A 26,421-nucleotide genomic window follows, 5' to 3' on the forward strand; every position below is an offset into this window, starting at 1 on the left:
AAGATTGTGTATAGAAAAACATAAAATGTATTATTGTAAACAAAAATGTACGGGGTTTATTTAGGTTTTTTTCACAACACAGAGAAAATTTAACTGTTCTGAAGTTACAATTTCAAATTTGGTGTGATTTTCATAATACTGCAAATATGCATGAGTAAAATTCATCTTAAAAAGTATGTAAAAATATGTCAAAGATCGTGCATACTGACTGATGGATATATGACCATTATTACAATCAAAAATGTTTGTGAAAAAAACTCTGAATATGTTGGACAGGCAATAAATTCACAATTTTTTTTTAAATAAATATATTTTGGGGAACTTCAATAAAGAATAAATTATAAAAATCAACCATAGTAAAATATTAATTGCTAAGGTGTTTGTCCAGCCAAGGGTGCTCACAAGGGCAATGTTTATCCTCCAGTGCTAGCTTTGATTCCCTGAAACAGCAATACAACAATTACAATAAAATACTGTAATGTTCAAAAGTTTTAACTTTTCTGGCTCAAAAATATGTTGTATTTTATCAAAACTGCCAACAAAAATCTTATTACGTGAGAAAATTAAAAAGAAAGTCATGAGAATTTAACTGACCTTATGAGGTGCCACGTTGGAAACATATTAACAAAAAAACCTTAACATAGGCATAAGTTATATAATGTAATGTATGCCTATCTGCAGTCACGTTTTTGGGTACTTTCATTTTAAAGAGAACATTCATGGTTATCGATGATTACTTTACGATTTATCGATATTTTGGGCTTCCTTTACTATCCATATTCCTTCGCTTCTGTTTGATTTATTCAAACGCATTTAAACTACGAATTGAGAACTGCTTACTGTATTTGAATTAAAAAATGAAACTATATTTCAAACCAACCCAACATACTATTGCTGTAGGCTAAGTTTAAGTTACCATTTAAAAATTCCATTTAATAAGATAAAGGCATGTGGGAAATGGAATAGGTTACCTATCAAACGGAATGTTGAAATTTTACAGCAAGTTTTGATAAGTTAGGATAGTTTAGAACAGTTTTATTCCAACATTTTTTAATGTTTGTTGATACTGAACAATATTTTTTATCGTAGTTGTCCGCTAATATTTTTCAATTTGTCAATATCTATATATATCATGGAATAAAAAAAATCAATAGCCTGTATCGAAAATAAATCATCGATTATAATGTACGTTTCCCTTGAACAGAAGAGGACCAATTATTCTTTGTTTATAAACTACAGATATTTCACTAAATAATTTATAAATAGAAAACTATTTTAAATACCACTTTTTTAAACGAATGAAGAAGTTAAAAATAATTTATAAGTATGTGGAGATAATAAATACTTGTACGATTTAAAACTAAAAATGCTGGACGCATGCAATAATATCTAATTTACAATTATCTTAAACTACAAATAAATAGCTATTGAACTTTTATTATCTACTGCATGCACCCGCGTTTTTCGTTTTAAACGTTACAAGTACTTCTCTCCACATATTTATAAACTATTTGCTACACTTTTTAGTTCGTTTGAAAACGTGGCATTTTAAAAAGTTTTTTTTTATTCTGGCCTAAAATTATTTTCTACTTTCTAGTTTTTAATGTAAATATATTGAATTCATTTTATAAGGCCAATACATAACCAACCCCTTCAACTCTAATTCGATGTTTTTGCTATTCTCATAGTCATAAACTTTAGAATCTTCCGGCAGCAGAAACTTTACCTCTCAACCTCTACTCTTTAAACAAACTGTCAAATGAATCTATTTACAGCTTACTTAAATTGATATATTTACATTCTTCCAAAATTTAAACATTCAAAATTCGGTGGCCCATGTGGCGTAGTCCAAGGGAAATATGAAAATAAAATCATTGAATATGATGCCAAAGATTACACATGCTACGCAAAACCATCGATCTCTAATAATAGAGATCGATGCGCAAAACACACCCTTATCATTGCATTGTCATCCATTTGTGAGCTATGTTTCAAGTTTCAACTCTCTAGCTCATCAGGAACAGGAAGATTGTTTAAAATTGATTGCAAAATTTGTACCGTACAAGAAAACGAGCTAGTAAACATTTTAAAATTGCTGAATAGAGAAAGATAATGGGTCAAGTTTAAAACAAAAGCAATTAGTTGAATACAAATCTCTATACTGTATAAAATGATTCCACATTTTATGCATCATATTCACGCCAAATTTTGAGGGCTGGGTTCTATCTCAAGGATCAGTTTATTTATGTTTTATTGGTCCATTCAAGGCATAAAAATGAGTAGGGCCTAGCTTAATTTATATTGCAATCTTTAAATGAATGTCTCTTTAGTAGACAGTTATAATAATCTAATTAGGCCAATAAAAATAAAGGGGAATCCGTACAATTATTTTTCGTCATACTGCAGCAAAACACCTGTTTTTAACGCATGCGTTGCTGGTATAAAGTAGCATTTTTACTCCCTATCGGTTTTAGCCCCCAATGGAGTAAATATCAGCGGTTGTTGTCAACTCAGATGTGCATTTCTATTGTAAACTATTGCATCTGCATGTATCGAAAGTGTGTATCGATTTTTTAACCGATTGCAGTTACAGTAATTGTTGCCTTTTTGTAAATAGTTCAACATATCGATAATATAATGTACAACACAATCGTAATAGCAATAGGCAAGATGATTGAAACAGCTGTTGGTTTCAATTAGCAAATTAAACTGAAAACAAGCTAGAATTAGTTTTGAGAGGTTATCTTAAAATGAAAACTACAGTATTTCAGTTTTGTAACAGTTTGCTCAAACATTGGTGCAATATGACGAAAAATATATAGTTTATCACGCGGGGAAAATGTGTCTTTTTAACCCTCGCTACTCGATCGTTAAATTTGAGCTCGGGTCGAAAGCTAGAGGAGGTCACTTACCCCCATAAATTGTTGTGGCTCTGATCCTGTAGGCTGCGCTCGGGAAGCCAGGGGTTGTGGTCAGTGGTCACTCCTGACACGTCGCCTCCGATCGACAAAGTTTGGCCTCCTTCAGAGTTGACGCAGTGGATGGACAAAGGCAGTGGACTTGAAGAGGGTTGGTTGACTGACAGGCAATAAAACAGGCATCCCTATAGCAGCTTTCTCCGTGTCGACGAGTCCGATTTCAGATCAAAAACTGGTCACTGTATTCACACTTAACACTTATCAGCTGTATGCGCGATCCAATGACGAAAGAACCAAATTTAACTGAATGCACTGTATGCACTGTAGACGCACCATGAAAATATATTTATGTAATTGAGCTTGAGTTATATTGATGAAGCTTTAATGTCAGTAATAATGCACACTAAGAAAATACTCCTTATTGAAAAGACTATGCTGTTAATAACGCTGATGTTTCGGTAAAAATGAAATTAATGTTTCAAAGAATAATATAAACAACTTGAATAACAATTTTTTTAACATGAAGAACAGCCGAGTGATGCACAACAGAGACGTTTGGACGCTGGTGCAAGACTGACCTCTCTAGTCCTCTACACACACTAGACTAGACACTATTCACCCCCGCCCGTGCCAGTCTCAGGGGTGGAGTGGAGATCACTTTTTATCAAAGTTGATCAGTCTTTAAGCTATAATGACTTAAAACACTGTCATTATACTACAGAGTGATATTCGATCAAGCTCTGACCAAATTCTTCAATTTTGATCAATCCTGAACAACTAGTTAGTTCGTCAACTAAGTCAACATTTGATCAAGAAATTATTCTTGTTCTAATATGCTGACCAAACTTGATCAAATTTGGTCTACTTTGAACCAAAATGATCAAGTTTAGACGAATCTTGATCAAACATGTTCAAATGTCGTTAATGAGTGGAAGCATCGATTGTAGGTTTTTGGCACCGATGATTAAAAAAATGTAAGTTTCCCAGTCCTGTACAACACTGATCCCGGTTATCAAAACTCATGTACAACTTGATACACACAGAATCTCCGGTTCCCGACCTGGATGATGGCTAGATATTTAATTTAATTTACAGCTACTTATTATGATATTGCGATCAATCAAATCCGTTATATAAGCCACGCGGTTATCAATCCCACTTGGTTTTGGATATGAATACAAACGTGATCGGAAATGGTTACACAGTACTGTAATGTAATAGTAAACAACATTTTAAATGTTTAAACATATCAGTGACAGCTAGAAACAAGAATCTTGATCCAAACAGCTGTTCGAAATTTTATAGATGACGTATTCTTTTAACAGATGATTATCGCAAATGGGATTTTCCCTTTTTTGACCCTAAAAACATAAAATTTAGCAATTTCTTTCCGAACCATTTTGTAGAACTTAAAAAAAAAAGAAATAGTATATTGAAGTATAATTGTTGTATGCCTAATGGTTACGGAAAAAATTCAAAAAAGTGTAAATTTAAAATTCCCAAGTTATTCTTATGGAGAAAAGTAAAACTGTTGTAGTTTTCCTTGTGTTGTTAAAACTAGGCAAATTTTTTATTTAATCTTATACTATTGACTTTTGGTAAAAACCCATTTTTGACTTCCCTGTAGCAGCAAACCAAACCTAAGCACTCGTTAAATCTAATGTTATTTAAATTGGGAATAAATATGTCTTATTTATGGAAACGTTTTAGTAAAAATGTAATGAAACAAATTGAAATTCGCTTAGTCTTTGGCTTAGCTTAGGTTTGCTGAAGCGGGGGTATCTTTACTCAATACATAACATACAAAAATAGAGTCAAAATCTCTATAAACCATAGACAATAATACATAAATCCACGCAAACGTCTATTATGAAAAGTAAATGAAAATTTAAATCAAATATTTCTTTTTATTTACAAATTTGTGTAATGAATAAAAATGATTTTTATTAAGAAATATTTTAAACGTTTTTTGATTCTTTTGAAATTTTGTTCCTGCCGGATGCTTATTGGTGAATATTGTAATAATTTCACTTCTGCGTAAGTAGTTTTCTTTGAATAGTATTCTAAGATATGCTGGGGCAATTGGAGGGGTGATGTATTGCTTTTTAGTAAACATAGGTAGAAAACGGGACGAAAATCACACAAAATTGGAATTTTGATTGTCCGTTATTCTATTTACAAAATCAGAGAGGCAGGCTGAAACTAGTTGATGACAAAAGACTCCCATTCCTGTGAATACAATTAAACAATTAGAATCATTATTGGTAGCGGTACACTCTATTTTTCTTGGAGTTGCAGAATATTTTGTTTTACTTTAATGCTAGTGGGTAAAAAATTTTTTTTTTAATTCGATTTCTAACACAGAATATAAGTTTTAGGCGTCCCAACACGTGAGCACGCAACATACAGCTTGCCAAGTGAAAATCATTCATTTTCGAAATTAAAACCGGAGGTAATACCATTAGTGCCTTATTAATTGTGATTGCGCAAGCAAAACACCGAGAAAAAATTTTAGTCGCTTAAATTCAACGGGTAATTCGGATTAAATTATCGGCATTCTTGGAATTAAGAAAATTTCACCTTTGAACTGATGATTGTTGCTTCGATCAAGTTTGGTGTAATTTTATCCATCAGTCTGGTTCAATTTCAGTTTTGCCATTCCCAATGTCCAAAGGCTGTTTAGTTTAGAGAATGTTTCTGCAACCGTTTCTTTCGGGCAAAATCTACGCATGCTCGTTAAAAGAGTAACTTTTAACCGTATTACCATAAGATGCTTTTAGGCATGCGTGAACCTCGTTGGCAGGGATTCGCAGTAAAAATAGGCCACTAAAGGTAGACCAACACCTTAAGTTTAGCCAACGATTGTTCAAATATGAAATAACGGCAATCGATATTTATATTCGATCTTTGATCATCTAAACAACACTAAATTGTTGATTTAAAATTGAGTAAAAAACCAAATTGAGTGAAAAAAACTAAATTGGTTACTTAAATTGTCAGCACTTGACTTATGAAGTTTAAGTTCGGAAAATTACAAGGGCAGAAATAGATTTGACCATATCATTTTAACATATTATATAGTGGCGCAAAAGCGAAAATCGCTGTCACGAGCCGTTTTGAAACTAATGTGGTTTCGTTTGTACAGTATGTTACAAAATTATCTGCTGTCGATGTTTACAAATAATTCTGAGATTAAAGTTATGAGCAAAATCATATAAAAGTGTATCTTATTTTTCTTTAATTGCATACTTTACATTACAGAGTTCTTATTATTTCAGGGATCAAATTTCTATGGTTTGTAGTAAAAATGTTTTTTCATAAATTATAAAATACAACTAACATTCAAGTTTTTACTTGACATTCACGAGAATGTCTTTTATAATGTCGATTAGACGCAATTAACCACAACCGAGCAGGGCTATCGGTACCGTATTGTAATCAACGAGCACAATATAACATTTGAATTTTTTTCGCTGATTGTAATGGTTTCAATTATCGAACACGTCTGTTTTCGCAGGAGTAGGGCCTATACAGAATAGAAAGAAAAGGTTGTTTTCAAGTTGCTAAAAGTTAAAACCAGTTACATTTTACCTCAATGCATTATGCAATCATTCCTATAAAAATTAACTCACGGATATGAGCCTACATAATTATTAAAAACCACTACAGTATTATTCTACCATTAGCTTCTAAAAATTAGCAGGTATACTGATGAAAATTTATGGGAAAACAGTTTCTAAATTTTGAACCATATCTTAATTATTTAAATAAGTAAAAAAAAACGTTGCAAGGGCAACGGGTCACATCGAAATGATAACACAAATTAAATATATTTTGTTATAACCTTAGTTACGTTACGAATAAGGAAAGTGGGCCCTATTATTGGCGATTTTGGGGTGGGTTGCCTAATTCTCGTTTCTACAAGGACGGGCGCGCATTGTTCCCTCTGTGACCTCAATACACAGTCCATTCTTAGAATGACGTTAGGAGCCTTGGCAGGAAAGGGGTTTCTCCCAGATTCTGTGAATCCGAGAAATTAATCGTTCGTGCTCTGCTAACCACGAAACCCTTCCAAGTTTGAAAAAGTCTTTGTAAAAATAATAGTGGATATTCAATTTACTTGTACTGTATATAAGGAATAATTAAGAGAGTTATTGAAAAAAGCAGCGCTAATTTCTCCTTCACTTTTCAGTGGCGAAACTAAAAAAATACGTCCCATTACTTATTATATAAATTAACTTCAGTTAATTTAATTGGAGTGTACCGGTATATACAGGGTTATTACAAATGATGTTCATGATTTCATACATACATGAAATATAGTTTTATTTGTTATACAAAGAAATAAAATGGTTACAACTTTTGAAAAACTCAAAAAGTTTTGACACAGATACACAGAACTGTAAATGCTCGATACGGGAACCCCTTGTGGTACGACAGATGTCAATAATGTAGTCAAGCTCTTGCTAGACTTTGAAAAGTGTGTCTAGGCCTATTGTTTCGATAGCATTGGTAATCCGTTGCTGGATCTCAAGTATGCTTGATAATGGTGGTGTGTACGCCTTATCTTTGATGTATCCCCACAAGAAAAAAATCAGGGGGTGATGTCCGTAGATCTTGTAGGCCAGTTCAGGGGTGTGTCATTATTCGGACCACCGAGCTCGTTCCATATCTCAGGCAGCACATTGTTAAGTTCAGCCCTACTACAAGTAACATTCAAATGCAGCCATTTCTCTTAAATTTCAAGTGTCACTTGCCAATATAGTGGTTACTAGGAGGATAATCGTTAAACCTGGTTCTAAAGTGTCGTTGCACACTAATAACAGATTGGTTAATGTAATATTCCAACTGGCAAAAAGCTTTCCTACCTTGAAATTCAGCCATTACACAACACTTACAACAATTGACTTGACAAACAGCTGATATGCACCCAAACCAATGTAAATGAAACTTTGTGAGTTTTTCTACAGTATAATACTATTGTCTTACTATTTGTTCAATACATTTGAAAGTAAAATAGTAAAGATCCAAATACAAAACATGATTCAGAATTTGTTTATTTTATTTTTTTTACAATGTGTTCACTTCTAAACTAAAACAACCATTTAACGATGAGTATATCCAAAGTTGTTCCTATCCTGCGCCTAATAAAGTCGAATGTCAGTAATGATGGTTAGTCTCTCCACAAAAGGCAGCCGTTAAATAAAAGAAAAATCCCCGTCGGCATCCATGCGTTTGGTGGGTTTTTCGATCGTTATTGAAAATATGCATTGGAAGTTTGGCGTAAAGACGTTTTTTGTTTCCCGTGAAAGTCTTCTGGAGTTTATTTGCCACAGGTTTGCGGAAACGATGCCTGTTGCCGCATAGCGCTACACGAACAGGTGCGGAGCCATCGTGAACTACTTGAAGCGTTTCACTTTTATCCCGCAACTGGTCGTAGCGCTAGGCGGCAACAGGCAACGTTACCGCAAACTTACAGCAAATAAGCTTCAGAAGACTTTCACGGGAAGCAAAAACAAGTTTTCGCCAAACTTCCAATGCATACTTTCAATAACGAACGAAAAACACACCAAACGCATGTTTACAGAAAGCGTGCATGCTATCTGGGCCTTTACTGCTTCCTTCACCATTTCCTACATAATGGACTTTTTTCCCTCCCTTTCCATATAATTTTAGTATTTAAGATACATTAATCTAACTGCCACAGACGGTTCCTTCTTTGAAAGTCTCCGTAAAATAGTTAATATAGTAAAGTAGAAGTAATCCAGTGTTTGAAAACTCGACCAAAAATATGTAATGTACAGACTTCTCTATTTTCACCCCACACTGTAAATAAAACATGTGATAGGAATTTTTTTGGATTTTCTGTTTATATTTTGTCACCAGCATGGCAAGCCATAAGGCCCATGTTAATTTTTTAAAATTAAAAATTCATGTTCATGCTTATTTTTGAGCCTATTTTAATTTATTAAGGGATTCTGCGCATCCACAGGAAAGTATCTTTCATTTTGTACCAACCGTGTGTAATTCGGTCCAGTAGTATGGCCAGGCTAGCTGTCGTAAGTTTTGCAAAAGTTTTTTAGTATATAAGATAAGATGTGTGCTCTTGGTTAAGGGTGCATTGTATCTTCAAAAGGCAAATACCAATCATTGACAGATGATGACTATATCTCAAAACACATACCACCTAGAATTATACAAATTTTGTATAGGGGGTTCCTAAGGTGTAGATGTGCAATAAGAAGGGGTTTTACAAATTCAACATTTTTTGGGGGGCTTAGGGGGAATCACTATTTAAGTGATTTCCAGTGAAAATATACTATGTAAGCCTTTATATTTTGGTCTGTAAAAGCTGAACCAATGGTTAAATGGTAAATCTGGATAAATGGTTAGTAAAGAATTAAATTATCTACAACTTCTGTATCTAAAGTTCTTTTCTACCTCAAACGGTTTTGAGTAAATAAGACTCTTTAAATTGCATCTACACATTCTAAAAAGACCATAAAATACACAGTTTTCCTATTTTTTATGTGCTTCCATTTTGGAAAATGGCAGTCATTTTTGAAACAATGGAATCAATGTATTTTATGGTATTTTTAGAATGTAGATAGGCTACAATTTTAAGACTTATTTACTCTTAGCATTTTCTCTCTAAACTTACTCCTTTTTGCTTATGAGCTACATGACGCATAATGTACACCACAAGTAATTTTTTCTTAGTTGTAACACACTGTAACTCATAATCTTAAAATATAGGGTCTTCAATCAGAAAAATCAAAGTTGGCTGCCATAGGTATAGGAAAAGTGATGGCAAAATATTTTTTCAACTAGACCAACATTTATTTAATAAAAAATCCAAGGCAGTCACAATTTAATATTTTTCTTATATTTCTTATAACTTTTGAATGAAACAGCCGGCACACTTATATCAATCACTCTGCAAGGTGGAAGGAAAATACATAGGTGTGCTATTCGCTATTCCCGTCATATTCTGACGTCACTCGGATTGCATACAAAAGATCATCTGATTGTAACTGTCAAATTAGTATGTTTTTGTTTTTTAGCGAATTTCCCTATAGGGAAGTAGCTATTACCGTAGGTCTCATGGTAAGAGCTAAGCCCGGGACCGATTTAATTTTTCATTTTGATGCCCCCAGAGGCCAAAAACACCATTCGTTCAAATTTTTATATATCTATATCTATATATGTGTGTGTGTCCATCCGCACGATAACTTGAGTAATTTTTGTCCGATTTTGATCAAATTTGGTTTGAAGGTGTAAGGCGGGCTAGAATGAGTTCGCGAACCAGCATGATCGGACTATGGGAACGGGGGTTTATGGGGGGTTTTATGGGGTAAAAATAGGTTTTTCCCATTTTGACCCTAAAAACACAAAATTTCACAATTTCTTTTTAAACCATTTTGTAGAGCTTAAAAAAACAAATAATTTAGTATATTGAAGCGTTATTATGCGCCTAATTGTTACGGAGAAAATTCAAAAAAATTTTAATTTTAAAATTCCCATGTTATTCTTATGAAGAATAAGTCAACTGTTGTTGTTTGCTTGTTTATGAACATATTTTGATCAAATTTAGAAAATTCATTAATTTCTTACTAAACCACAGTACCTTTTAATATTTTACATAAAAAAACTTTTTTACCCCCCCCCCCCTGTTGCAGCAAACCTAAGTACTCATTAAACTAATTCTGTTTAAATTGGGAATAAATGTGATATTTTTAAGGAGACATTTTAGTTTAAATCCAATCAGGCAAATGGAAATTCGCTAAGTCTGCAGGTTTGCTGCGGCGGGGGTATTTTTTGTTTTATAAAAACATACATTATAAAACAATAACAACCAAATCAAAACAAATACATATACTAATTTGACAGTTACAATCAGGTGATCTTTTGTGTGCAATCTGAGTGACGTCAGAATATGAAGGGCACACCTATATATTTTACTTCCACCATGATCACCCTGTATATACTTCCCTAGAGGGAAATTCGCCAAAACAATTGTATCAACGTAAATCATTATTGAGTTTGTACTTCCTAGATTCATAATTCACCAAGATTGCTCGTAACGATGATGATGTCTCTGTGATTGCTGGAGGTGTTCAGGATTTCCCCGAGATCCCAGGGAAGTTCTTCCTAAGGCTGCTCGGGTTTCTTTGGCCTAGTGCCTCAAGTACTGTACGCTAAATCTGGCACTGCTGTTTTTGCGTACTGCCTACAATTACATAAAAGTTGGCAAACTCCTCTTCATGATCGCAATTTAAACATTTCTTTGTATTCAGTATAATCACTGAACTAACAACAAGATGGGGATACATTTGAGTGGTATAAACATTAACAATATCCTTGCATCAGAGGTATAACTTAATTAAATTAATCTGACTGCATATATCAAAGTCTGTAATAAGATAGGATTAAAATATAATTTAATATAATACTGTAAAATGTCATGAAAAACCAAACCTGATATTTGTAATGACTGTAGCTTGTCGTGGTGTTGGCAGGACATGTTCGTGGTACCAGGGGAAGATTCCCGCAACATCGCAGGGTTCCAAGTAGTGGTTGTGGTGTCGGATGTGCAGGATACTCCCCCAGTCTGGGACCACATTGATCCTCTTACAGTCTTACCAGCAAACCTCACTCAGGTACACTTCTCAACCTGAGGCTTGGTTGATTTCATCATAAAATGTCTTTCTATAATTTTTTATATTGTGCTTTACAGGAAAATAGTAATTTTGAAAGTAATTAAAAGTGTCACAAAAATAGCAAAACACAGGTTTACCACCGACAATGGAGCCATGTGTGCAGGTTTAACAGCTGATTGTCTCAGATAATCAGAGCCAGGTGTCCAGAGTGCACCAGGCCTGTTAAAAAAATCATTTATTTTTCACAACTTGATGTCATTTGGTAGGAAACTAACAATTCTAAGTAAAGATGTCGTAAGATAATCATTTTTAAGAATACTAATATAAAATGACAGATTTATCATCAACAAGATGTTTTTGCAGAAAATGTTGTTCAGTTTTATTTTTTATTTTAACTTGTAAAACATATTTCCTAAGTTTGTGTACTTACTTACAGAACTCCCTGTATTTTTAAGTCGACTTGTGAAAGTTGACCATTTTTACTTCCTAATGGTTTGAAACCATAGTGCCCTAAATACTGCACAACATTGTACACTAATTATATATGTTTTTTTAGTACTGTACCAGTTAAAGTTATGTTTGGCAGGGCTCACTAGTGATGAGGGTGACAGCACGAGATGGTGACACTGGCTCTCCACGCAGGCTTAAGTATGGCCTCATCTCTGAAGGAAATCCATTCACTGTCTTCTTCTCTATTGAAAGAGATAATGGTTTGTTGAAACAGCTGATCCTGTGTTTTTTTATGGTATAAATTATTGATTCCCAAAAACAAAAAAAAGACTAATAAATACTGATTTAGACTAACAAAAATACAATATTATTCGCTATGGTTATACAGTTAAATATATCATAGACTAAAGTCAATATGCATTACAGTGGACAAAAATATACTTGTACTTAATGAAACCAAAATTGTGTAAGAAAGATTTCTCAGTGACTACTGCATAGGATCATTGACTTTTGGATAATCTATATATATATATATATACATATATATTGCAGAAAGATCTCGAAAACGGCTCCAACGATTTTCTTCAAATCTTGTAAATAGTTTATTTTTGGCCTAAAAACGAGTTTCATGCAGTTCGAACTGCCAACAAAAATCTAATTACGTAGAAAATCGAAACTGAAAGTCACGTTTTTTTAACATTAGTCTTATGGGTAGCTTAGTAACCATGTTGGTTGAATCATAGACTAAGCAACACAAGTAGACTCCTCATCCCATTGTAAATTTTGAAGCTTGTTTTTTGCATCTAGTTCATGTACGTCCACACTGATCGCTAGTGTAGACAACATTTTGTTTCTATTATTTTAGGGTTATTTTCATGATTTGTGCTTTACTATTTGGTTATATAACTAGGAGACCAGTTATTGTTTATGATTATATCGTTTTATTAGGTTAAACGAGGTTTTAAATGACTGCAATAACAAGAAACAAATTGTAAACAAAACATAACCTCTATAGTTGGACGTACAGAACTAACAATAAAATTGGCTTCAGCTGTTCCATTAGGATGACTAATCTACTAAGGGAGTATGTTTTATCTATGGTTGAATTAAATAACAAGGAAAAAGTAAACAAAAGACTTGAAGTTGTAGCATGTGTTCATAATAAGCCAACTACCCACAGTAAACTAGCAAATTACAAATACACAGTACAAAAGGGAAAGCATCACTTGTTACTATTGAGCAAAGATTATACTGAAGATTGCTCGATACATTGTAGGCCTAGTAAAGGAGAGCAGTACGAGTACGAACTGTGGGATCTGTTTATGACGATTAGATTAAGGTTATCTGCAATCCTAAAATGCTATAGAAAAGGAAGGAAACAGGTCTGCGACGTAGGAAGTGATGAAGGAAGAAGTCAAGGCGAGCTGTCCGGAGTGTGGGAACTGTTTATGACGATTAGATTATGGTATTTGCAACCCTAAAATGGAATGGGAAGGGAGGAAAACAGGTCCGTGACATAGGAAGTGGTGAAGGAAGTAGTAAAGGCGAGTAGTCTGGAATGTGGGAACTGGTTATGATGATTAGATTAAGGTATTTGCAATCATAAAATGCTATGGGAAGGGAGGGAAACAGGTCCGTCACGTAGGAAGTGATGAAGGAAGTGGTAAAGGCAAGCTGTCCGGAGTGTGGGAACTGTTTATGACGATAAGATTAGGGTATCTGCAATCCTAAAATGCTATGGGAAGGGAGGGAAACAGGTCCGCGACGTAGGAAGTGGTGAAGGAAGTAGTCAAGCCGAGCTGTCCGGAGTGTGGGAACTGTTTGTGATGATTAGATAAGGGCATTGGCAATCCTAAAATGCTATGGGAAGGGAGGGAAACAGGTCCACGACGTACGAAGTGGTGAAGGAAGTAGTCAAGGCGAGTAGTCCGGAGTGTGGGAACTGTTTGTGACGATTAGATTAAGGTATCTGCAACCCTAAAATGGAATGGGAAGGGAGGAAAACAGGTCCGTGACATAGGAAGTGGTGAGGGAAATAGTTAAGAGGAGCTGTTTGAAGTGTGGGAACAGTTTATGACGATTAGATTAAGGTATCTGGAATCCTAAAATGCTATGGGAAGGGAAGGAAACAGGTCCGCAACATAGGAAGTGGTGAAGGAAGTAGTAAAGGCGAGTAGTCTGGAATGTGGGAACTGTTTATGATGATTAGATTAAGGTATTTGCAATCATAAAATGCTATGGGAAGGGAGGGAAACAGGTCCGTCACGTAGGAAGTGATGAAGGAAGTGGTAAAGGCAAGCTGTCCGGAGTGTGGGAACTGTTTATGACGATAAGATTAGGGTATCTGCAATCCTAAAATGCTATGGGAAGGGAGGGAAACAGGTCCGCGACGTAGGAAGTGGTGAAGGAAGTAGTCAAGCCGAGCTGTCCGGAGTGTGGGAACTGTTTGTGATGATTAGATAAGGGCATTGGCAATCCTAAAATGCTATGGGAAGGGAGGGAAACAGGTCCACGACGTACGAAGTGGTGAAGGAAGTAGTCAAGGCGAGTAGTCCGGAGTGTGGGAACTGTTTGTGACGATTAGATTAAGGTATTTCCAATCCTAAAATGCTATGGGAAGGGAGGAAAACAGGTCTGTGAAGTAGGAAGTGTTGAAGGAAGTAGTCAAGCCGAGCTGTCCGGAGTGTGGGAACTGTTTATGAAGATTGGATTAAGGTATCTGCAATCTTTAAATGCAATGGGAAGGGAGGAAAACAGGTCCGCTTCATAGGAAGTAGTGAAGGAAGTAGTAAGGCTAGCAGTGCAGAGTGTGGGAACTGTCTGTGGTAATTACATTAATGTATCCGCAATCCTAACATGCAATGGGAAGGGAGAGAAACTGGTCCACGACGTAGAGAGTGCTGAAGGAAGTAGTAAAGGCGAGCAGTGTGGAGTTTTGGAATGGATTTATGTATCTGCAATACTAAGACTGCTTTCAGAGTAAACTAATGATTTTCCCCCAAGCAAAGCTCGCTCCCAAGGTACTATATGTGTATATATATATATATATATATATATATATAAAATACGCTAAGCCGATTTTTGTAAACAGAACTCCTCCCACATTTTTGGACCGATTTTGATGATTAAAATTTAGTTTTTCAAAGTGTTTTTGGTTTTTTGAAATCTTTAGTAGTTTGGGCAGGATCTTCCATCAAAGTTGGGTTTTCTCCCATAAGATTAACATGGGGGAATCTAAATATTTAATTGGAAACTTTGTCTCCACTAATCTGAGAGAACGGTTGGGCGTAGAAACTTGGTAGAAGTGTCAAAAGAAGGGTCTTGGTCTGTAGATCATTTATCAAAAGAAAAACGAAGTAAATTCCCTTAGGTCTCTGCTCCAGAAGCCTTTAAAGATCCCTCCACAGATTTGTTTACATTTTGGCCATGTGGATAATACTTTTTAATGATGTTCATTTTTAAATTGTAATCCATACAACACACATTTATTTGGAGTTACTGAATTGTCCAAAAGAAGTATTTGCGATGCTATTTTCTGATTTTAAATTGATTTTTGTCTGTATCTTGTCGTGTTTTGCATTATAACGTTCCATTACGATATCAGTGGAAAATCCTTTTATCACAGTAACTCTTACAATTATTTCTTATTGAACTATCTTATATCTAATTTACGGGTTGGTGTCTGCCTTTTTCACCACTTTTACCTATATTTGATCATATTATTCTAGACAGATCGTCATAGGTTCATGAGATTATTGTCATACATGTTACAAACATTTTAAAATACTAGGTGAAACCTGTCGAAATCAACGGTTACTTTCAAGGCTTACGCTAATTCATCTAACTGCGATAAATTGGGTGAAATATACATATTTTGAGCATTTAGCATTGTTTAAAGAGTAATAAGTGTAAAAACAATAATGATATTAATTACGTTAGTTGCCAAATTAGGTTGATCATTCAATAAATAAAATATTCCCCATACCGTACCTCATCGGAGTTATTATTAGTATGTTATATTAGTCCGGGTAAAATACACTATGAGGTGGGCAAAATTGCTTTAAGCAAATTTAAGCCATATTTTCAAATTATACATACAGGACAATATATAAACAAAAATCCGACAAAATCCGAGCATGGTAACACTGAGAAATTTGGGGTTTTGTAACATAACAAAATGCAATATTTTACAATAGACAAATACAGTAGTGTATTCCCCACATATTGTAAAGCAGCTATTTATTTCTTGTAAGTAGGCAGTAAAATGGTTGGCAGATTTTTTTAGATCCCTTTATATGCTAATAATAATATTCCTCCAAATTTTTATATATAAATATATATGTATATATATATATATATATATAAATTGCAAGTTGCTGAAATTTGTCTATTTTATCTCCGCCTCTCTCACATTTTCAATAATATATAAAAATATATGAACAAGTAAAATCAAACTCTATCCCAATTTCTGAAGTAGAGTATTCACAAACATTACAGGAGGTTCGTAGAAAGCTGGAATCTAGAAAGATCGAACTTGAAAAAAATTCGTTGACAAGCAAGCTCTGGATAAAATACCAACAAATGGTAAACACCGTACGCAGACTTGTTGCTTCTGACCGTACAGGTTCTTGGAGCAATCACTTGTCGGCATTAGAGGAGTCACTGCCCATCTTTGCAGCAGCGGGGCACTTCAACTATTTAAAAAGTGTATCTTTATATTTGCAAACTATGAAATGTCTGCCAATAACGAACCCCATTTTGTACGCAGGATTCCAGGAAGCACTAATAAACAACGGATTATAAATCTAATTGGAATCCATCTTACTCTTAGTAACTGCACCGTTGTACATGCCTTAGGGGATGCCGATGTAGATATTGTTAAAGAGGCAGTGTCGTCTTCTGAAAACATGAATACTACGGTAATAGGCGAAGATACAGATTTATTGTTGTTGCTCTTGCATTATTTCAAACACTCCCCCTTTTCCCTAGTTTTCCGCAGTGATGTAAACAGGAAAGCAAAGACATTCAATTCCTATAACATTAATCTAATCCGGCAAGGCCTTGGACCTGAAATATGTGAGCACTTATTGTTTTTGCATGCGTTCACAGGATGTGATACCACTTCACGTATCCATAGTGTCGGAAAGACAAGTGCATTTCAAAAACTGCTAAACTATAAAGATCTGCGAGAAACGGCCAGCGTGTTCTGTGCTACACATCAACATCAAGATAAAATAGCAGAAGCTGGACAAAGAGCAATGTTAATACTATGCGGTGGGAAACCTGACGAAGAAAAGATATTAAAAAACGGATTTCGGCATTGTGATCTGCGTGAAAATCTACTTTATTATGATGTGTCACAACACTATCTTTACATTTAAGAAATTATATTTATATCCAATATGGCGGATCCAAGATGGCGGCCAAAAACGATTACGCTGTCAAAATAAAGTACCAATCACCCAAAAAATATATGCGGTGGTCCCAAGTCAATATCTCGAAAAATGTGGATTAAAAATGCAGTGGGGTGTCTTTTTTTGAAAATATTCCAATATTGGGAAAAGCCGCCATTTTAAATCGTGATTTTGGAGGTTTTCCCATGGCCGGATTTTGTCGGATCTTGGTAGAGACCTCCCCTAATATGTAATGACAAGAATTCTGTTTTGATTGGCTTTAAAGCAATTTTTCCCAGGTTAGGTATATATTTTTCGTATTTTACCACATCTTCCTTTGGAAGAACGTTTAAATAGTATTAAAATCGTATTGATGGATCTTTTGTAGTTAAACACTTCCGTGATTTCATCAGTGTAATGAGTGAAAATTTAAAAACGTACGTTTTCAGGAAACACACTTTGAAAAATTTTTTCCCCTTTTTTCAAAACTTTTATTATTTTTTTGATTTCATTAACATTTGAAGTTTCATAAAATGTCCATGGTAACGCAATATCTTTGGTAGTTTTTTTTTTAAAAGAGCATCTTTAGTGGAAAAACACAAAATCCTGTCACGACCATAACAGACGTTTAAATGAATATTAAAAATAGTTAATATTATTTTTATAACTATGTTTTGCTATAAACTAATTTACTTTTATGACCATTATACATTAAGAAGGTCACTGAGCTTTTAGTATATTTGGTCTTTCTAGAAAAAAATAAAAAACTCAAAAAAATTGAAAAAAAGCCAATAATATCTTTTTAAGTTTGTATAACTCCGAAAAAACTTACCTGAGACCCGAAAAATCGTTATGTTTGCATAGAGGCGTGCTTCTTTTGTGTATAAAACATTGAAATATGACGATATTTTAATTTTTGAAATTTTTATGACAGAAATCATAAACGTGATGGTCAGGGACAAGCGGTACGGTCGTGAATTTTATAAAAAAATCTAAATCTTTCTAAACAATCCTTTAATTATACTATTAGTTATAATAAAAATATGTGTTTCAATTGAACTAAACTGTTCAAATTACAATTATATTAAAGTTATTGTCACGACCAAACACACTATAATCCATAAGGCTGGATAGGTCGTGAAAAAACCCGCGATGGTCGTGAAACTTTGGTCGTGAAATAACGTGTTATTTGGCTCTGTTCTGGCGGTAGCTCTGCACCTCATGTTCGAGGATACAAAGTGGACTTCTAGGTTAATCTAGCAATTGAAATATCTTATAAACAAAAATTAACACCATGTCTACTTCATCGAATGACTATGTACGGTCATGGACACACCAAAATTACAAAAAACACAACCTTTCCTGTATTAATCTTGTAATTCCTCCTTTCAACTCGAAACGACCGGCACTACAATCCTGACGTACACCCCGAACTAGTCTCTAAAACCAACTGACTCCATCAACGCCAGGCTTGCCACTGTCGTGCTCCAAAGTTGAAAAATTTTCCCAAATGGTCGTGACGCCAAATCGAGGGACAGACTTATTATGTCATGGTAGTCAGTTTGCAATGACAATAAAATTATAATATGCTCCTTTTTTGTAAGTTTAATAACCATTGATGACATAAAAATGGCTTTATATATTGCTGCATGAATAATTAGTCTAAAAACAGCGTGAAAGTTGGAAAATGTACCCTAGGGACACGTCATGGTCGTGAATTTCGAGACTTTAAAAATACAAAAAAAATACCTAGAACCTATTTAAAACCAAATAAATGTGTGTAACATGTTGCCCCCATCCCAAAAAATATTAAAACACATAATAATAAACTACAAATCCAGTAGCTACGAAGTAAAAGGCCAGGGACATGAAAACGTACGTTTTTAAATTTTCACTCTAATATGATTTTATTTCAAAAGAAAATATTTTTTTGGGAAGACATATTCTAACTTCAAAGGGAGGTATATCCGTTACAGCGTAAGTTTGATTTTTCCTTCGTCACGTCGGGTCAGTTCATATCGTATTTCTGTGCCAATGAATGAACCCTCTATCATAGTTTTGAGAAATTATTGATTGTGGGGTTACTGTTAAAGCTGGAGTTCCTTGACATGGGGGATGTCAGTTCGTTGTCTCAGCCTTATCAATAACATAAAGTTGTCAATATAATCTCTCTACGGAATGTTAGGTGTAGTGGAATACTTGAAGTGAAGTTGGCTTTTATTCTTGTAATGTTAGGGGCCTCCTCGTTTATGGTCGTGTGGCTTCATAGGCAACAAATAATGCAAATGACATAGCAATGGGACATTTCCAAAAAGCAAAAATACTGTAAATTGGCTGTTACGTATATATTGACGTTTACATATTGTTAATCAAAGTATCTTATAAAGTATTATGTGATCTAGTTTAAAAGGAATATGACCTTTCTGTCATGACAGTAGCTGCTTTGATATGTGTAGAATAATATGATCAAATGTAGGCAAAAGTGGTGAAAAAGGCAGACTCCAACCCGTACAATAGATATAAGATTGTCCGATAAGAAATAATTTAAGAATTGCTGTGATAAAAGGATTTTCCACTGATTTCGTAATGGACCGTTATATTGCAAAACATGACATGATAAAGAAGAAATCAATTTTAAAATCAGAAAATAATATTGCAAATACTTATTTGGTAGAATATTAAGTAACGCCCAATAAATGTGTGTTGTTTGAAATACAATTTAAAAATTAACAGATGTTTCATTAAAAAGTATATTCACACGGCCAAAATGTAAACAACTCTGTGGAGGGATCTTTAAAGGCTTCTGGGGCAGAGTCCTAAGGGATTTTGATTAGTTTTTCTTTTGATAACTCATCTACAGACTTAAGACCTTTCTTTAGACACCTCTACCAAGTTTCTACGCCCAGCCGTTCTCTCAAATTAGTAGGGAAAAAGTATCCTATTAAATATTTAGATTCCCCCATGTTAATCTTATGGGAGAAACTCCAACTTTGATGGCCTGTGTGGCAAAGCCCGAGGATTTTTATTACAGGAATTGGTGAAAGGGGCCGTCTTCACAAAAAATACTTTATTTTGACACGGAAGTTTGTAAAAATCCGTCCATTATTAACGGAGGAGTAGTGTTTCGTAAAAATCACCTTCACGTATTATATATAAGGATTTGTGTAGAAACATATGTGCATGATTTAGAAAGTCAATAAGCTGGAAAACTGCAATATACTGCAGACTTTTCAGAGAGGTTACTTCGATGTATTCATTCATCTTAGTGAAAACATAATATAGATATGTATACAAATAAGAAATTGAACTCTTAGAGAACCTTTGAATGTTATAAGACTAATGAAAAGTGTTGTGCATGTTTACTAGCGCTACTCAGCACCAAAACCATTAAATTTATCTCTAAAAAATATATTCTTAAAGTGCACTGAGCAACAGCCTAAAAAAAATCTCTGTAACTTACCTAAATAGTTACAAAATGCTCAAACTCGCATTGTGACATTATACAGGGTGGCTGAAAAGTAACCTGCACCCCTTATTAACTTTTCAATCATTTGAGATATTTGAAATCGGTTTGCGGCAACCTTCTTAAATATGAGGGGCCACAATATTTATGGTCAATTTTGAAAATTTTGCCCTTAGAGGTAGCGGGGGTAGGGGGTAGCTAAAAATTTTCAAATGACAAGTATAGTCAAGTTTGGTATCATTTTACAGGTCTTGACGAAACATGAACATTGACATAAAGAAAACCTAAATCGGCACACTAATAACAAAATGGCGCCCTAAAACGTTTCAAATCCAAATAACCATGAGGGTGGCAAAAAAAATAACTTGCACCCTCTTTAACTTTTTAACTATTTGAGATATTTGAAATCGGTTTGCGGCAACTTGTTTGGAAATGAAGGGCTACAATAATTATGGTAAGTTTTGAAAATTTTTGCCCTTAGGGGTAGCGAGGGTAGGGGGTAGCTCAAAATTTTAAAATAGCAAGTATAGTCGAGTTTGGTATCATTTTGTAGATCTTGACTAAACATAACAATTAACATAAAGGAAATAGAAATCGGACTATTAATAACAAAATGGCAGTTCAAAATTACTTTAAATAACCATTGTCTCAATCATTTAGCTGCCATTTTGTTATTAATGGTCTGATTTCTATTTCCTTTATGTTATTTGTTATTTATTTGTTATTGCTATTTGAAAATTTCGAGCTACCCCCTACCCCTGCTACCCCTAAGGGAAAAATTTTCAAAACTGACCATAATTATTGTAGCCCTTCATTTCCAAAGAAGTTGCCGCAAACCGATTTCAAATATCTCAAATAGTTAAAAAGTTAAAGAGGGTGCAAGTTATTTTTTTTTGCCACTCTCATGGTTATTTGGATTTTAAATGTTTTAGGGCGCCATTTTGTTATTAGTGTGCCGATTTTGGTTTTCTTTATGTCAATGTACATAAAAAATCAACAGGTCAAGACCTGTAAAATGATACCAAACTTGACTATACTTGTCATTTTAAAATTTTTACCTACCCCCTACCCCCGCTACCCCTAAGGGCAAAATTTTCAAAATTTACCATAATTATTGTAGCCCCTCATATCTTAGAAGGTTGCCGCAAACCGATTTCAAATATCTCAAATGGTTGAAAAGTTAAGTGGGGGTGCAAGTTACTTTTCAGCCACCCTGTATAATTCGGATCATACTTCTCCAACAGATAATTCATCTGCAGAAGAAGTTTATTGTGCTCTTACCGTGTCTAATAACATCCAAACACAGAAACCTTGCCTAAAATGGTACCTATCTTGACAAATTATTTGCAGGGGCCTATATTACAGACCGTGGCCCACTGGGTTGGTAACATTATTGAAAATAACACGACATTTTGGCTGTAAAAAATAGCACAATGAGTATAAAAATACTATTTAAGCAGCTACTGTCATGACAGGAAGGTCATATTACTTTAAAACTAGTTTACATCATCCTTTATAAGATACGTTGATTAAAAATGTATGTAAACGTCAATGTTTACTATATAGTGGTTTAAATTACCTTGTTACTGTCAAAACGATCCTTTGTAGCCGATCGATGTTTACGTAACAGCCAATTTACAGTATTTTTTGCTTTTTGGAAATGCCACATTGCTCTGTTATTTACATTATTTGCTCCCAATGAAGCCGTTCGACCATATAAACGAGGAGGCCCCAGTTCAAGAATAAAAGCCAACTTCACTTCAAGTATATTCCACTACACCTAACATTCCGTAGAGAGATTATATTGACAACTCTATGTAGGTAATTGATAAGGCTGAGACAACTAACTGACATCCCATGTCAATGAATTCTAGCTTTAACAGTAACCCCACAACCAATTTCTCAAAACTATGGTAGAGGGTTGTTCATTGGCACAGAAGTACGATATGAACTGACCCGACATGACGAAGGAAAAATCAAACTTACACAGTAACGGATATACCTCCCTTTGAAGTTAGAACGTGTCTTCCCAACAAACAGATATTTTTTCAAATAAAATCATAGATTAATCTGCATTACACTGATAAAATCACGAAAGTGTTTAAATACAAAAGATCCACCAATACGATTTTAATACTATTTAAAGGTTCTTCCAAAGGAAGAGATACCAGATAACATACTAATAATAACTCCGATGAGGTACGGTATGGGAAATATTTTATTCGTTGAATGATCAACCATTTTTGGTAACTAACGCAATTAATATCATTATTGTTTTTACACTTATTACTCTTTAAACAAAAAACAATGCTAAATGCTCAAAATATGTATAATTTCACTTAATTTATCGCAGTTAGATGAATTAGCGTAAGCCTTGAAAGTAACCGTCAATTTCGACGGGTTTCACCTAGTGAAGTATAAACATCCCATCTATATGAACCAGGTGTCACCAATTTTGTATTGAAAAAGAACATAGCTGAACGAGCCAGTCACATTAGAGTGCAATAGTCTCTGAAATTCTATTTTCTATCTTATTTGTTCCCAGGCCCGCTTTTATAAACGGGCAGACTGCGCGTATGCCCAGGGGCGCCGGCTGGGTGCTGGGGGGCACTACCGCCCGCCCGCACTAGGTAAAAAGGGGGCGCTGCTTTTGGGGTTTACCCAGGGCTCCACTGACTCTTAACGCGGCCCTGGTTGTTCCATCAATTTGAGTCAAATAATTACGACTGTTCAAAAACATTAAGTGTTTTACTGCAAAACAATATACACTGACATTGAACTAAAAATCTAAAGGAAAGGCCAAGGAGATTTGTATTTTTCGACGATGCACTGCACGAATTGATGCGTTATTACACCATCCCGTAATTATAGTTGCAAAGTTCCACGATCCCAGTGACTTAATGCAATAACGGTCGTCAGATAACAGATGTTATGTATCATGAGTTTTATATTGATTGAAGCTTATTGTGGACATTTTATAGATTGATCGTCCAAATTAAAAAGTTTTGTAGACTAAATTGAGGATAAGTGGATGTCTAACAAAAACGAATTGACTTTACTACTTAATTAATTGTAGTAAGACTGAAAATATTTGTAGGCTTATAAGCTCTATTTTTTACCTCTTGAACAAATCAAACACCTCGAGCAAGATCGGTCCCCTGGTACTTGTGTTTTAATCAAAAATTGTCACATTTTACATTACTACAACATAAACAAATGACATAAAACTTGTCAGATAATGAACATCAACAGACAATGTTTTGACACTTGAGATGATATATCAATCACCAAACTAACATTTCCCCTTCCCACCCATCAGTGCTTGGGGTGTTGATAATGGCCGTCACTACCCTTCCACAATCCACAGGCCCACTGCATTCCAAAGCAACTGGACTTTGACTTTCTCTTTCCCCACCCCCGCGTTGTTTTGTTTGTCTACAAGGGCACTGACCTCTCACGGCCGCACGCAACCCTCACTGATCACGTGAAATAAATAACCAGTATTTGAGATGCTTCCGCATAATTAGGAAAGTTAGTTGAAAATTCTAACTAGTTAGAAGTTATTAGTTAGTCCCGTAAAAAGTAACTGATAGAAGTTATTAGTTAATTAATTTAAAAACAAACGAATAAAATAGAAGTTAGCCAAAAAAACTAATGAATAGTGCTATTCGATAGAATTTCTATTCGTTATTCCCAAGTATGAATTTGACTTTGATAAAAGTTAGAATATTCAACAGAAAATGGTCATTTACTTTCAGAGCAATCTGCTAGTAGCTCATTTTTACTACATTCATTTTGTTTTAAAAAAACTGGAGAGAACTTAAACATGGGGATGGTATGTTTAGTTCGATCAATGGTCAAATACAGGATGTCAATAAACTTTAAATTAAATATATCAGTTCTTTATTCATCGATGGAGCAAACTAAAGGGAAATTGTTGAAAAATGCAGTCAGAGCAGGGCTCTGCCCACAGATCAATCAGAACCAGCCGTCCAGAGTACACAAGGCCTGTTTAAAAAATCATTGATCTGTCACAACTTGATCTCTGACTGAAAACAGTTAATCTGTAAATTAGACATGACAATAAAATATTTAAATTTTTTTACTAGGGCTGCTAAGCATTTAAAACAATGTCAATTTAGTAAATTGAAACTGTTGTGAGAACAGTTCATTTCATAGCACCTGTCATTTTCTATTAATTATAATCAGTACCTGGGGACCGAGCTTTGCTCGGGGAAATCATTAGTTTACTCTGAAAGCAGTCTTAGTATTGCAGATACATAATCCATTCCCAAACTCCACACTGCTTGTCTTTACTTATTCCTTCAGCACTCCCTACCGTGGACCTGTTTTTCTCTCTTCCCATTGCATGTTAGGATTGCAGATACATTAATGTACGGTAATTGCCACAGACAGTTCCCACACTCTGCACTGCTAGCCTTACTACTTCCTTCACCACTTCCTACGAAGCGGAGCTGTTTTCCTCCATTCCCATTGCATTTATAAAGATTGCAGATACCTTAATCTAATCAGTTATATCAGGTCATAAACAGTTCCCCACTCCGGACAGCTCGACTTGACTACTTCCTTCACCACTTCCTACGTCACAGACCTGTTTCCCTCCCTTCCCATAGCATTTTAGGATTTGAAATACCTAAATCTAATCGTCATAAACAGTTCCCACACTCCGGATAGCTTGCCGTGACTACTTCCTTCACCACTTCCTACGTCGCGGACCTGTTTTCTTCCCTCTCCATGGCATTTTAGGATTTGAAATACCTTAATCTAATCGTCATAAACAGTTCCCACACTCCGGACAGCTCACCTTGACTACTTCCTTCAGCACTTCCTACGTCATGGACCTGTTTCCCTCCCTTCCCATAGAATTTAAGGATTGCAGATACCCTAATCTTATCGTAAAAAAACAGTTCCCACACTCCAGACAGCTTGCTTTTACTACTTCCATCATCACTTCCTACGTCACGGACCTGTTTCCCTCCCTTCCCATAGCATTTTAGGTTTGCAGATACCCTCATCTAATCGTCATAAACAGTTCCCACACTCCGGACTGCTCGGCTTGACTACTTCCTTCACCACTTCCTACTTCGCGGACATGTTTTCTTCCATTCCCATAGCATTTTAGGATTGCAAATACCTTAATTCAATCGTTATAAGCAGTTCCCACATTCCAGACAGCTCGCCTTGACTACTTCCTTCACCACTTCCAACGTCACGGACCTGTTTCCCTCCCTTCCCATAGCATTTTAGGATTGCCAATACCCTTATCTAACAGTCACAAACAGTTCCAACACTCCGGACTACTCGCCTTGACTACTTCCTTCACCACTTCCTACGTCGCGGACCTGTTTCCCTCCCTTCCCATAGAATTTAAGGATTGTCTAAATCTTATCGTAAAAAACAGTTCCCAATCTCCGGACAGCTTGCCTTTACTACTTCCATCATCACTTCCTAAGTCACGGACCTGTTTCCCTCCCTTCCCATAGCATTTTATGATTGCAAATACCTTAATCTAATTA

General features: G+C 35.0%; 1 protein-coding gene across 1 annotated transcript in view; it reads left to right on the forward strand.

Annotated features, from left to right (window-relative positions):
• Positions 1–26,421, forward strand: part of LOC128983577 (cadherin-86C-like) — a 297,541-nt gene that overhangs the window by 108,061 nt on the left and 163,059 nt on the right. The window contains exons 6-7 of the mRNA XM_054402910.1: positions 11,438–11,578; positions 12,165–12,288. Coding sequence (XP_054258885.1) covers positions 11,438–11,578; positions 12,165–12,288 — 265 coding nt within the window. The remainder of the gene's footprint in view (positions 1–11,437; positions 11,579–12,164; positions 12,289–26,421) is intronic.

The sequence above is a fragment of the Macrosteles quadrilineatus genome, unplaced genomic scaffold (assembly GCF_028750875.1).
Source record: "Macrosteles quadrilineatus isolate MER2022 unplaced genomic scaffold, UCM_ALF_1.0 Scaffold_1__1_contigs__length_201487025, whole genome shotgun sequence".
NCBI lineage: Eukaryota > Metazoa > Arthropoda > Insecta > Hemiptera > Cicadellidae > Macrosteles > Macrosteles quadrilineatus.